This window comes from Oreochromis niloticus, linkage group LG3 (assembly GCF_001858045.2).
Source record: "Oreochromis niloticus isolate F11D_XX linkage group LG3, O_niloticus_UMD_NMBU, whole genome shotgun sequence".
Lineage (NCBI taxonomy): Eukaryota > Metazoa > Chordata > Actinopteri > Cichliformes > Cichlidae > Oreochromis > Oreochromis niloticus.
This window is the reverse complement of record NC_031967.2, coordinates 35,504,285-35,519,774: the sequence shown is the minus strand read 5'-3', so window position 1 is coordinate 35,519,774 and position 15,490 is coordinate 35,504,285. Positions and strand designations below refer to the sequence as shown.

At 37.8% G+C, this 15,490-nt stretch overlaps 1 protein-coding gene across 1 annotated transcript; it reads right to left on the bottom strand.

Annotated features, from left to right (window-relative positions):
- Positions 1-762: 762 nt before the first annotated feature.
- On the bottom strand, positions 763-5,781 carry LOC109198955 (programmed cell death 1 ligand 1). The gene is made up of 4 exons (XM_019354315.2): positions 5,609-5,781; positions 5,027-5,103; positions 3,623-3,982; positions 763-2,142 (listed from the first exon to the last, which is right to left on the bottom strand). The coding sequence occupies exons 2-4, from the start codon at positions 5,088-5,090 to the stop codon at positions 2,003-2,005; spliced, it is 564 nt and encodes a 187-aa protein (XP_019209860.1). The 5' UTR covers positions 5,091-5,103; positions 5,609-5,781; the 3' UTR covers positions 763-2,002.
- Between the last annotated feature and the right edge of the window lie 9,709 nt (positions 5,782-15,490).

Here is a 15,490-nt window from a genome sequence, read left to right as displayed (position 1 = left end):
GAGGTAGCTGATATAATTAATTTGTAAAAGTATCAGATTTTTCACCTTTAGTGCTTTGTAACATATTCATGAAAATGATATGTCTTAATATGTACCAAAAGAATTTTTCTCCTCTTCATTAGTAAATAACAGAGTTCCTCCTGGCTCAGATTTTACATTTGGATGGTGACTACATGCATAAGCAGACAGTCTTATCCAACCAAAGTTAAAAGAAACCAATTCTCACTATTTGGTGAACAGAATTTATACTTTAGTAAAAACTGTTTCCACATAGTTTGAATACAATTTGTATATTTTTTTTTTCTTGGCTCTGAGAAGAGAGAAAAAAAAAGTGCATATCCCTGCACTAACACAAACATTAAAAAAATTAGTGCCCTCAGAGTCTACCCACTTTACAGTGCACCCACATCATCTCCACACCCCAACAAAATTGGTGACAGATCAGGTGTCAGTCAGTAATGTTGATGCATTTTATTTAAAAATAATAATAAGGCAAATTAGGCTAAGGTATGTTTGAGTAAACCTCCACAAATTGTGGATTGTTCGTTTCCCATGTAGTGCATTGCTGTTGAACCTTGCCTCCAGTTTTGCTGGTAAACATACATCAGTGAGTTAATGAGAGGTGATGGAATAAAGGCCTCGCAGTGAAACAACAAACAGATCTAACACTGGAATTAAGACCTGAGAGATATAATATGGACCAGGTTCAACATAGCTCAACTTTCTTTATGTTAGCTCGTTTAACGAAATCTAAAACCCCAGTCAGAGATGAAAATTTTTATTTTAAGTTATTAACGGCAACATATAAGGTGAGAGAGCATCTCATTGGTTAATCTTGTGAATTCTTGAATAATATATAGATTTATTCAGTCCTGCTGTTTATTTGTAAGATGAAAAACACCTGCACATTAGAGCTCTGAAACCTTGAACACACACTTAAATTTCAGTGTGTGTTCAAATATGACACTGTCTCATATTTAATAAGGAGACTAAAAACATTTAAAACATTTAAGAACAAATTATTTTACTGATTCAGTATCCTGGGTAATAACCCACAAAAAGAAGAAGCTGTACTTCCTGTAGGGAAAATGATTTTGTGTTTATCTTAGCTCCCTTTGATAAAACATATTCTACTAACTCAGTCTCACTTCATTGGACCTCTCTGGTCACAAAAACAACTTAAAAAAACCTTCATTTCACAGTGTCTGGTGGAGCTTTGACTGCTGGCCAGGAAATCCCAGTTAACATTAACATCAGCCTCATTACAGAAAGAGCTGAACTGAGAGGTAATCTGTAATGAACGGCTGTTTTAAACTAATGTAAACTGAATAATATGAGGTAGAAGGAGGGAAAAAAGAAGAAAAAAACATTCAGCAAATTACTGATTCCAATCAAGTCTTTGTCATCAGCTGTGAGCAAAGTGCATTCTTCTTAAGGTCAGCGATGGATAAACACTGATTGGTGAACTTCATAACACTAGTTTGCATTAATGACAAACAACAAACTATTTTGATCATGTTGAGTTTAAACTGCTCCATAGAAGAAGATTCTTTGGAAACAGAAGCTGATACAAAAACACTTCTATGTAAACTGAAGGAACTCCATTAGCACCAGAGTTAATTAGCAGCATATTATTAACTTCTTCAGTACAAAATACTACGAAATGAATATTTGTTGATTACTAAATAAGAAATGACCAATTCATTGGTCGTTACTTTTCTCGTTTCCATGTGTCTTCAGTCTAAACCTGACAACATGGGATGTAACTGGTCAGGGTGGACTGAAGTCATTAAAAAACAAAAAACCTTGGGAATAAAAGTGCATAAATTTGTGTTAAATATGGGAGAGTGGAGGATGATGTAAGTGTGCACTGCTCTGTGGTACAGCTCTGAGGAATTGTGACAATATTTTAAAAACAGTCAGCAGCCTCATTACAGTCAGAGGTGACCTCAGGAGTGATCTGTAATGGGCTGCTACTTCACATAAATACAAATTATATTGATTATTTACAATACGTTAAAATCAAGTAATTCAGGGAAAGTGCAAAAATTACCACTACAAACAAAGCCAGAGCTAAATAAAGACCGATCCTCTGATGGCTCTCTGGTTTCAGTGTTTCTGTCTTCAATTTTTCAGCAGCAGCTGCAAAGATATTGAACAAGTATGAGTGACAGGATCATTAAATGCAAACTTCTGAGGACAAGAAAGAGTCATTAATGAAGGTGAAGTGTTTAGTAGCTTAAAAATTATGGTTTGGAGAAGCTGGTACAGACCAAGCACTGGACGTGCAACACAACTCCAAGTGAATTTTAGCTTTACTCTGTTTCCTCGTTGTGTGAAAACAATTTTCCAAAACCACCAACTGGCCGCTTTGTTCATTACATCTTGCTACCAGGCTGGAGCCTCATTTAGCTTCAGAGCTGCCTTGTTAATGGCATAGAATTGACAATCTGATGGACGAGTCTGGGTTGTCCGGAGAACTGTATTTGTCTTACTGCATTGACCCAAGAGTCAAGTTTGGTGGAGGGTAGATTATGGTGTGAGTTTGTTTTCAAGATTTGGCTCGACCCCTTAGTTGCAGTGAAAGGAACTCTTAATGCTTCAGTGTACCAAGACATTTTGGACAATTTGATGGTCTCAACTTTGTGGGAATAGTTTGGGGATGGCCCCTTCCTGTTCCAATATGACTGCACACCAGTAAACAGAACAAGGTCCATAAACACATGGATGAGGAAGTTACTGATCCAAGGGCGTAGATTTGGTTTTGGCGTTGGTGGGGACGGATGATTCAACCACCGAACCCTGCCCTGTTTCTTTTTTTTTTCCTTTTTGTCTTTGCTTCTTGATAAAAAAAGGAGAAATATACTTGCCTACATATGCTATTCTACATGCTTTTAAACCATTTAAAATTACAATTCATAGTTTTATATGTGAATTATATAATGTTAAATTACTATTAAACAAATGACTAAGTATTTTAGACTTAAGTTTACTTCAGCCATATTCCATATAAATCAGGTATCATACAAAAATAAAAATAGCTTCAAATACAGTCATGACAATAAAAGAATATGACTTTAAGGGCTTAACAACATTACTTACTATATTATACTATACATTAGCACTAAGGGAACACTGAATGATCTGGTGGTTTTTTGTCAACACAGTAAATGCAGATTGAAACTGATCTCAGAGCAGTGAAAGTGGAGCCAGCAGCAGCTTGGCTAGTGCAGTAATCTCCAATTGTTTCTGTCCTTGATAAAGTCTGCACCTTACTTGAATTGACATAATTGTAACTGTAATGTGACTACTAAACTTGATGCATTAATACATTACTGAAGAATATAATCCCAGTATCACGTTACTTTGTCTTACAGCCAACACTGGATGACATCAACTTGATTATGTACAATTTATGATTGTCACCAAACTGAAGTAAAAAATTTCTGTTTTCTTTGTTGTTGTTTTTTGTCATTTATTAATTTTTTTACAGTGATATAGATGTAAAAATGTCCCTTACTGAAAAGAAACACACTGATTTGGTATCCCTTAATTATCCAAGACTAAATATTTGTTTACTATTTAGTTATTGTGCAGGATACCAACAGTGATGTCATCTTACCTGTAACATTGAGGTCACAGGTTTTGGAACTAACTTCTTCGTTATGGACAACGATCCAGTGATATGTCCCCGTGTCGTTGAGCCTGAGATCAGTTAAGAGACATTCAACTCGTCCTTTCCTGGCGAGCTGTGGATCACACTGCAGTCGTCCTCTGTAGTTCTCATCTGGATACATGTAAGTGCCAGTCTTACTGTTATAGAAGTAAACCCGTGTCTTCTTTTCCACATTTATTAGCTCTATTTGTAGGAAGTCAATAGGCCTGTTGGTGTCGAAAGGGAACAGCCATGTCATTGTGATGTTACTGTTTTCTTCTGCATGATAGACCTCCTGTTCTGCACTCATAGTGAATTTAGTCTCACCTGCAAGAGGAAACAGACACAGAATAAGTGAGGAATTGTAAAAAATGCAGAAAAAACTCAATAAATGAGTAGATAAACAAATAATGGACAAATTAAGCCAAACTAGGTGTTTAAACTTAGAAAGTTTTTTTTTTCTCTAATCTTCAGTCTGTGTGAAAGACATGACATCCCTGATAGGGAAATCTCTGACACGCTGATATGAATGTGAGCCCCACCCACCTACTCATTGAACACAATGCTATTAGGTTAGGAATAGCATAGAAATTAAGCCTAAATGTAGAAAAGTCACAACTTCTTGCTTCAGACAAACAAGTTTTTAGTTTTCTGTGTTCAAAAATATGCAATGGTCTTCTGTCAGTGTTTATCTTTACAAGGTGAGTGGGAGGCTCAGTCTAACACAAATTCAATTCCAAAAGAAGAAAAATTGGAAACACAAAAAGCTTAACATAATCTTTCTATATATACATTTCTATATATATATATAAATATATATGTGTGTATATATATATATATATATATATATATGTGTATATATATGTGTATATATGTATATGTGTATATATATATGTATGTGTATTTATATATATATGTATGTGTGTATATATATATATATATATACACACATACATATATATATAAATACACATACATATATATATACACATATACATATATACATATATATATGTATATATGTGTATATATATATATGTATATGATGCTACAATGGAACCACCAGAAGATGCCTCATGGAGAAGGGAAAAGCAGGATGATAATTAGCAGCTTACACAAAAACCCAGTGTCAAAAAATACAAATAAAGAGCTGAAAGCCAGAATTGTTCTACTTTCGCTACTCAATCTGTATTAATTTATTTTAAACATGAAGAATGGTGCAAGAATAAATCCTCTGTAAAGTTGCAAAGTTGTGATATCACATCTCATATTTTCTGTAGAAGCAAACCTTTCAAATTCTGTGTAATTACTGTATTAAATACCATTCTTGTAATATATATATTAGAAACAGAAACATTAGCAGCTACTCACCGACTACAGCACAGTAGAGAGTCGCTGTTAATGCTGAGAGCAAAGAAGCTGTGCAGCCTGGCATTCTTCATTGAGCCCTAAAGTGTGAAACCACAGAACGAGAACATTTAACTACATCATTATTTACAACATTTATTAACTGAGACAATTAATTCATATCACAGCTCCAGTAGATAATCAAGCATTATATTATGTACTGCAGCTCAGATTATAAGCTGTTATCTGATAAATTCATTCTGACAGGTGTATTTTGTCCTTTGGAGAAACACGAGAAATTAAATCCTGTTTCTTTTTTCTTTTTTTTAATAGTAACTGCAAATGCAAATAAATGCAAAGCGGAGTGCGTTTGAAGTCTAATATGGATTTAAGACTGCTGAATGTTGTGTATTTATGCAGCAGCCCGACTCAAAACTAAATACAGTGAACAAGCATGCCTAACATGTTTATGATCTTAAGAGGTGTGCGGGTTTCAATTTCAGCCACATTTTTATAATATTTCATTTAAAGCACACAAATGTCAGGAAAATCAGGAGACTTCATAACACTGTGTGATGCAGCAGGTTTCTGCACAAATGCACTTACTGCCGTGTCTTTCTTTCCCGTTTCGGACGCAGAAGCAGCGCAGTCTCAGCTAAAAAAAAAAAACTTTGACCTTCCTCTCAAAAGTTTTGTCCGGATATCTGCGGTAGGATCGACATTCCTGCTCATCCAGACCTCAGACTTTACGTCAAGTTGCACATGGCTCCAAACACGGAAGAAACCAAAAAAAACGACGCGGGTTACTAATGAGAATAGACACCACTTCCTCGTTTCTCTATTGTTAGCTCAGGCGAACAGCCCTGCCCTCGCTTTTACGAGTAAATCAAACGTCTCATCGGTGTTTCCTTAAAAATGTTTCTATTTCTGACAATGTGTGAAAAATGCCCAACACACAAAATCAAACACGATCTGTACACCTTTATAAACTTTATCTATTTAAACTGTATTAACTGAACAATCTGCAACAGAGTTTGACAATTTTTCAAATATTTATTTATTTATTTAAATACGTGTAAGGTGCTACATTTACAGCATCCCTACATCAGCTCAGCTGTATGCACTGCTACAGATTAACGGACCAAAGAACACATTATTTAAATCACCTTGTTCTCCTCATCCAGTTCGCACACTTTCGGTTAAATACCCGAAACACATGAGCGAACGTATTGGAGCTGCAGACAGAGCAGCCCGATAATTTAGAGCAGTGGAGAGAAAAGCGAAATAACGGAAATAAAAAAGTCAGTTGTTCTAACTTGCTGCAGTAAGATCAGAACTACGCGGATATACAAAGGTATTGTGATGATAGGGAGCTTAAAGCTTTACAGTCACAGGGAAAACCCGACAACGCCAACCTAGGAATTTCACACAGACAGTGTCTAGTTAGTGCCTTCTTGGTCATTTGCAAAGTTTTTAAGGTTTGTAACACTTGAGACACAAACGTGGTTGGGAGTGTAAAATAAATAATTTATTAACCGAAATGTAAAACAAAGATCAGAAGAGCCAATCATTTATTTGCACGTGTACTGTTAACTGATTCAGAGCCGTGGATTACCAGTGGGCGAATGCATAAATAATTACGAACCACGGAATATCGCACCACCAGGGCACCCAGTCACCTCCACTTCAGGCCTTCAGATTCGGAGTAATAACACAACTTATTAATAGACCCAAAACGGGAAATCAAAGACATCGTCTGTGGTTAACCCTACTGCACAAACACACCAGTAGAACGAACAGCCTCAATCAACCAAAATAAATATGAATAAATAAATAAAACAGCAGCTACTATTTATAGTAGGACCATATAATGTGATTGGCCACAACCAGTGCAATGTTAAAATAAAATATTCATTCTGCGTCACAGATTTCACCTGGTCCAAAAGTCACATTTACACAGCATACAGCAGAGTCAAGTACACTTTGTAGCAAAGGCAGGACTGTGGATTTACTGCATAGTGGTAATATTAAACGGCTCAGCGGCAGTTCATAACAGGCCAAAGCATCGGTGTCATCTGTGTGCTAGTTAAAATACTCCAAATGTGACTTACTGGCACTCAAAGGTTTAGGTGCTATGTTTCCCCACTTTGGGCACTGATGTTCAAAGTGTTGAAAAATATTACGCCTCGGGAGTGAGAACGTGCTGGTATCAGAGGTCAATCATCAGGGACACATGTGTGAGTCATCATGGTTCAAAATGTTTTTAATCCAAGTTGGGCAATGGCACAAGGATGAGGCCCACATGGGGACAATTGTAAGAATTTTCAGGGATATGAAGCTCGTTAATCTGGTGCTGTTCTGTTTGTGTTCTTTATTATAACATGGTAGTTAGAAATAAATTTTAAAAATGTGTAATAGCTTTTGATAGGTATTGGCTTACAGCTCATTTTAAAAAATGCAGCGTTGCACCAAGTTCGTAAATCACACATTTATTTCAAAAATGAAAGCCAGGGATAGTATTTAATGCATTTTGAGACCTTTGTATATGTTTGAATTTGGGAGTGGGTGTTGTTAAGCCTGCCTTTTGCGACAGCACACTTACCCTTTTATTTCACTGTGTCAATTCCACTGCAAACGCCGGTGCTTCTCTTTGTCAGAATAACTGTTCAGGCCAACAAGCAGAACAAGTCAAACAAATTTCTCCTTGTGTGAGAGAGGAGACAGTTTCACTAATAAAATGGGTCATGCTGAGAAAGGATGTTGTTGAAGGAGCCAGTGTGTCATTAAAGGTGTCACAGGAAGAAAAAAAACCTCACACAAACTGAGTAACTTTTAGTGTTTTTTAATGTGTGTGTTCACATGATGCTGGTTTATGTTGCTGATTTTCATTTTTGTGTTGGTTTGTAGTTTTATAGTCAGCCATCAGTGAGGTGTGAGCTGACAGCAGCTGTGTTTGTCAGTGTGAGGAAGGGCGAGTCTGCTCTAACTGCTGCAACAGAAGAGTTTAAATAGAAATGCTGTTCTGCTCTGAGTCTGAGTCACAGTTTAACTTGAACTGTTGATCAATGAAGTGTCTCTGGTTACAGTCAAGGGCCACCATCAGCCTGCAGGCTGCACTTTAACTGTTACAAATGTACAAAGAAAAAATAAATGTTGGTTTTAAATTTAGTTTAAAAATGGGTACGACCAATTCATTAAAAGTGAATAACTCAGCCCTTTCCGTTTCTCTTCTCTTGCTCTCGGCAAAGGCGGTCGCACTTTTTTTCCTCCTCCTCCTTCTCCCTTAGCTTCCCTGCTTAGCCTCTTGTGTCCTTGTCTAGTCTCGTGTTTTTTGTATTACTTTTCCCTGGAACACTCTTTCACAGTCTGTTCTCTAAAACCTAAAAGAGGAATTATGGATTTGATCAACTGGTCTCTGAATGCAACTGACACCCCTTCTCAACGAGAAGTCTGGGCTCGGGTGAGCCTGAGTGCTGAAGATATCTACCTATTCAGAACCATGGTAACAGGGTTCTTGCTGATCGGAGCTGGCTTGACCCTGGCTTATCGAAGAATTAAGGAAGCGGAACCGGCTGTTCAAACCCCCACAAGGCTGCCCGCTGGGATTGAAATGATGGGACGAGGCGTGAGTTTCTCAAAAATGGCTCAGTGCAGCACGGATGAGCACGGATGAGATCTTGGAGAACCGCATGGCTGCCGTGAATACTCAGAACAAGACCTCTGAGTGCAAACTGGATCACATCTTGGGAAGCGCACTGTGGTCGTGAGTTCTCAGAACCTGCCCTTTGAGCACAAGAATGACAACATCACGGATCGTAAGTCTGATAACATCATAGAAAGCTCACGGCTCTCCAACGGGAGATTGAGAGACCAGTGTTGGACTGTTAGAACAGCTTTGAAATTCATAAGAGTTGTTCGCAATAAAGTTAAAACCATCATCACTTCACGCGGAGACCCCTTCGGCGCCAGCGGCGGTCTCAAGGCTGGAGCTGAACAACAACACCCTGATAACGACTGTGTTGAGACTGTTCTTCCTATCCTACGCAAGGCCACCTGGGTTGGCTGGAAGACTGTTTACTTAGCCTGGCAGGGTGAAGGACACTGTCTCAGCTGAACTCTGGACACACACACACACATGCACACAGACATATACACATGCTGATATATACTCATCCCCCCTCCCCCTCCAAACGCCTTCGATGCTTATTCCCTTCCGATGCTGACGGTGGATCATGGAGACCAGCGCATAGGCTGCAGGCCCGGATGTACTGTCGACATTGGCTGTCTCTCACCCTTTACCCACCCCTGTTGCTTGTCATGTGTTTCTTTGGTGTATTAGAGTTTTTTTCATGTGCTATGTGCAGAGGTGTTTTTTTTCTGTTCTCAAACTGATCTCCCTGTTGGAGCTCAGTCTGGGGGGGAGTTATTTTTTTCTCCTTATCTTTCCTCATGTTGTGCTTTTCCATGTTATACCCCTCTGACCTGTCTTCCCCATGTGATGTTTGTGCAATGTATGTTTGGTCGGATGGGTAAGACGGCGCTGGCACGGCTGGCAGCCTTAACCCAATTTCCCTCGGGATGAATAAAGTATAATCAATCAATCAATCACTCAATTTAGTTTTTATTCTGATTTAAATAGTCAGTTTGTACTCTACTCTGCAGTACTCAAAGATGTCACTAGATGACATCAGTGGCAACAGTGCTAAACACATCACAACATGCTGCTCCTTTTCTCTGTTACTGATGTATAATGTAGAGGTTTTTAGGTAACTGTTGAACACCTCAGATTGTATTTCTATCACTTGAAATCTATACTGAAGTGTTTTAACACTTCAAACAGTTTGTGTGTTTGCTTACGGAAAGCCGCAGTCGTTCCGGTGTAGTAGCAAAAAAAAAAAAAAGTCCCACTTTTAGGCCCTGACTTTGCACACATCATCTCTTTTTATGCATCATGCTCTAGTGATTAATAGGAACATGATTTCCTATTTATGTTTTTCTGTTTAGGCTATCAGTTCACGTCACATCAAAATCAGTTTGATGTGATGTGAAAAAGTCCCCTTGAATGCGTTAAAGCAAAAGTCATGAGATTGTTTTGAAAATGTAAGAAGTAGAAATTACAGATATTTGTTTAAAATGTAGGGAGTAAAAGTAAAAAAAAGTAGTCAGAAAAAAAAACTTACTCAAGTAAAGTAGAGATACCTGAAAATTTTACTTGCGTACAGTAACAAAGTATTTGTATTTCCACCTCTATAACATCCATGCACACAGTAATGAGACCCTGCAGATACTGAAGAAACAGAGATGAAAAATCTTACAAGAAATATATTTTTTATTTTGGTGCATGCATGTGTGCATGTCTGTATCTGCTCCTTAACATAATTGGTGTTGCTTTGGGGTGAACATTGCAAGTGAGCAGTCACGCTGGAACAGGAAGGGGACCACGAAATTGTCCAAAATGGATGCCTTGGAACTAAGGGGCTGAGCTTAACTTTTGAAAAACAACCCCTCACCATAATCTCCCCCTCTATCAAGCTTTACTGTTGGCACTGTACAATCAGGCAAGTACTGTTCTCAAGGCCAAACACAGACTCATCCATCAGATTGACAGAAGTCACAGAAGATCACAAAAGTGTGATCCATCACTCCATTACTCTGTGCAGTGATGATTTGTTGGTTGAACACTACGCAGGACAAAGGGAGACGCAGACATAGGCTGTATCCCAATTCAGGGTATGCAGCCTTGGAGGACGCAACCTTCGTGGTCTACTTGGGTCACGTCCTCGAAGACCGAGAAGGCAGGAAGTGTGAGGCTTGAGGTGAGGGCGTGTCAGTATGTGTGTCCTGTGTTCGGCCTGAGAAACAGGCTGACTTCTGCTAAATGGGTCAAACTGGGCAGAAAGTATACAAACACATAACATCCTTATAGAATATGATGTAACACTATAGATCAACTTACCTCAGAATATATAAAGCATATAAACAATTACAGCAATATGATGCAACAAACACAGCAGTGCTACTAATCCAAAATACTCAAAGCTTCATAGAACTGAAACAAACATTTATTTTTAGCTCCATTCTGCTGCTGATACATACTTTAGGTTTCTGAATATTAAACTTGGTGCTGCCTTTCATAGTGTGTAACTTGAAGGCCCTGAGTACTTTCTCCCACACTGAAAACACTGGAATGATAACATTATTTGAACATTACCTAATAAGACTGATTCAGGACAGACAATTAGTTATGTTAAACTTACCTAGCAGTCCTTCACAAACAGGGAACAGTCTGTCTATTCTCAACATCTGTCAGCTGCTGCTGGCTCTTCCTCCTCCTCTTCCTCACACACTGCTGAGTTTGTCCTGGTGGATCATCAGGGGTGCAAAGCCTCACAGATGATGTGCAGCAGTGGGTCCCTCAGTCTGTCCTCACTCTGGACACTTGCAGTTGTCACACATGGAAATCAAATGTGTGATAAGCTGCAGGATTCAAACACAAGTGTAACTTATAAATACATGTTCATACTTTTATTCCACAATCAGAGAGAAAGAAACAGAGAGAGAGTGCAGGACAGTAAGATTAAGGTTAACTATTGAATGCCATATATTTTACAGTCAAGGCTTTAAAACCAAGTTGACGCTGAAAGTACAAACATCACTAATGTCACATAACTTTGCCGAAATGTGGCCAACAGTAATGTTTTAATGTTCTTCGTTATTAAACATTTGCACATAAATAAGTGACATAATATTCATTACTTACTTTTGAAAGTTTACTCTTCAGCCACACCGGTTCAACCGTCTGTCACTATTTTTTTTTTTTTTTTCAAAAAAATTTATCCACACCCACCGCCGCACAAGGAATTTCACAAGGTAGGAAATGAAGGACACATTTTTGGGCGCATTTGGAGCAGCCTTCAAATTGGGACAACCTCTGCCACATTGCTCTGACATAGTTGGCCTTCAAATCAGGCCTTGAAGGATGCAGACACTGAATTGAGACACAGCTATAAATACACATGAGTGCAAACGAGGGAACAAGCAACAGGAGGGAACACAGCTGAAGGTGATCTAACTAATGACAGGAGGAAACAAAACTGAACGTTACGTACACCAGACAAGAGACTATCAAAGTAAAACAGGAAGCACTGGGACGCAGACTAACTCACACAACATGACCCAGGAACTGTGAGGAAAGAACACTCAGGGAACAAGGGAGATAATATGAGGAGATGATGAGGGGGACACGGAAACAATTACGGGGGTCAAGACAGAGAGAGAGACAGAGAGAGAGAGAGAGAGAGAGAGAGAGAGAGAGAGAAAGCGAGACAGCAAGGAACTGAAAGAGCACAAGAGGGCGAGAGGAGAGATGTGACAGGCTGGGGAAACATGGGATAAGCACAACAGGCATGGGAGGCATAGAATGAAACATGAGGAGAATATGGGGACAGAAAAGGGAAAGAAGACACAACAACACAGATAAAAACAGACACACAGAAAGGGACACAGGACAGAGACACAACCTAAAGGACAAGGAACCAAAAAGGAATATAAGAAACTTAAGACAGACTAACCTAAAGACTGCTAATGAACCTAAAACATAAGTCATGATACAAAAATGACACCAAAACACAAGAACTCAAAAACACTGGGTGAAAATGACCGAGAACCACAGCAGCAATAAAGTTGTGATTGCATTTTATTTCTCCAAAACAGTGACCAAATCATCATGATCATTAAAAAATTACGAACAAATGTAAAGTTCATTTGTATAAAGATATGAAATAATAATAATTAAAAAAAAATTACACTGTAGCTCCATGTGTAAGAGTTCAAGCTCTCACAGTCCGTCCTGCAGGCAGATGGTGGCTCTTGACTATAAGCAAAGACAATCAACAGTTCAACTCAAACTGTGACTCAGAGCACCACAAGAGCAAAAGAGCATTTTGCTTATATTTAAACTCGTTTGTTCCAGCAGTCAGAGCAGACTCAGCTTTCCTCACACTGACAAATACAGCTGCTGTCAGGAACACAGCTCACACCTCACTGATGGCTGAAAAACTACAAACCAGCACAAAAATTAAATCAGCTACAACCACTGCAGTGGAAGCAACCAGATGAAACCTCACACTTTAATTTGCTCTGAACATATTTCATGTTTTAAAATGTTCAGGGGTGAAGAAATGTTCTATTTTTGTCACAAGGTGGTGCCATGTTTATACTGATAAGGAAAAAGGTAACTCAGACATTATTTCTTCCATTGTAGACTCAGTATAAAGTATAAACTGTGAGTGTTGCAGGAAAACCAGGATTAGATCATGTGATGGTGACTGGTGGTGACTGTATCCAGAACAGCTTTGAGACCAGGTTGTTGGTCCATGTGAGCCGAATACAGCAGTGAACAGCAGGCTGTGTAAAAACTCGAAATTTAAATTGATTAAAATATTTGATTGCAATTAAGAGCACGATTGTCTATAATTAACTTGCAATTAATCACAAATTAATCACAGATTTTTATTTTTATTTTTATCTGGTCTAAATGTGGTGTGTGAACAGTTTATTACCAGCTACCTTAATGACTACAGATTGATTGGACACCTAAATATAACAATCATTTATTTAAAAAAAAATAAACACAAAAACAAAAGGATCAACAGAGGAGCTGCTTATGTAAAGGCCCTGCTATGAGACCAGCCTGGATAATCAGTTATTATCAGCTCCCATTTAACAGTGATCTCTACATCTGACTTCATCCCCTCTGGATCAAGGCTGCTGTCATGGCTCAGAATTGCATCCATCTGTTCATCCTCTTCCACTTATTCTCATCAGGATCAGCTACCACAGGTCGAGAAAACTGTTTAGTAAATGCTGTTGACCATTTACACATCCCTTAATCACACTCCTGCTACAACTATCGATTGTATTTCCCCTGCCTGTTTTATTATTTCTTGTTTTCCTGAATAGCACAGACTCATCATTGTAGAGCACTCTGTATGTGTCTAATTCATTTAAGGAAACATGACATTATTTTGCATTTTCAAAATATGTTTAATTTTTTTGCACCTTGCAACAAAAGCCAGTAGCTTCAAATACATTGCATAAGTAAGCACATACATGCATAAATCATACAGCAGACAAAAATGCACGAAATAAAACCAAATGTGTAAAACCTGTTTCAGTTATAGTTACATTTGGGTAAGAATAACTCCAAAGAAAGCAAAAACCTTACTGCAAAACAGAGACTACGTTCTTCTTTATCATAACATTGAATCAGTTTTACATGCTACATTTAATATCCAGCTATTATACAGCAAGGAACACAGTGAAGTAAATTATATGAGAGATGATTATAAAATTACAGAAATATGTTAAAAAATGTGAAAATGAAATGATGGTGGAAAAGGAGTCAACCTAGTACATCAGCTTTGTTCTTTATGAAAACATTAATTCACGTTCAATTGCTAAGATGTATTATACAGCTATGGAGGTTACAAAGGTTTTTTCTTAAAAGCAATCAGAAACATGTTTTTATCCCATGTTACTGTATGTATCATAAAGTAGTCTGGAAAAAACCTACTCAAGTAAAGTACAGATACCTGAAAATTGTACTTAATTACAGTAATAAAGTATTTGAACTTTGTTACTTTCCACGTCTGCAATTAACTATGCCAATATGTGTATGCATTTGAATAACAGGAACAAAATGAAGCCTAGTGAAGCAAATTATATGGGAGGTGATCATGAAATCTCAGATACAGGTCCAAAAATATCAAAACGGAACAAAACTCGAAATGGAGACAAACCCCGGGGAGTACATGGTCAAATTTATTTTTTTTTTACTTTTTACATTTTGGTCTTTAATAATACAGAGTAGGTTTGGTCCTGCTGCTTTTGGACTCTTCATGTTTGGAGGCTGGATCCCAGTTCTCATACTCGACAGATAACTGAAAAAAAAATAAAATAAAAAAAAAATAAAACCTGAGATGCAATAAATAAAATAAATAAATAAATACATTTCAAGTTGAAAAATGTAGCAAAGCCATGAAGATCCACTTGGAAAAATAAATCCGTTGGACATTTTTCTTGGCCTTCAGACAACAATTCTGATTGCTTCAGTGCCGAAAGGGACAGGCAAAAAACAAAACAAAAAAACTGAGATGCACAACAGATTTTCAACAAGCTCATGGAAAATCTTAGTTTCATGCAAACTGAACTTTAAAAATAAGAAGCACAAAGTTTTTTCCAGAGATATAATTATGTAATACTTAGATAATTATAGAAAAGCTTTCTGTCTGTTATAAAAATTGTTCACCTTGTCTTCACTTCCCTCTGGTAGTGAAGACGGTATGATTAAAGAAACTTTGATAATCACCTCTTTTCACTAACTTTCACTGAGAAAGTCACACTGACAGCATGAATCAACAACACTCACTGAAACCTGCAACAACAGACAGAAAACAAGTGACACAAACTCACCTCCATGTTTGTGTC

Coding starts and splice junctions, on each gene's coding strand:
- LOC109198955 (XM_019354315.2), bottom strand. CDS start 5,090: ATGCCAGGCTGCACAGCTTCTTTGCTCTCAGCATTAACAGCGACTCTC. Junction 3,983..5,026: donor TCTCTACTGTGCTGTAGTCG/GTGAGTAGCTGC, acceptor TTCCTCTTGCAG/GTGAGACTAAATTCACTATG. Junction 2,143..3,622: donor CTGTGACCTCAATGTTACAG/GTAAGATGACAT, acceptor ATATCTTTGCAG/CTGCTGCTGAAAAATTGAAG.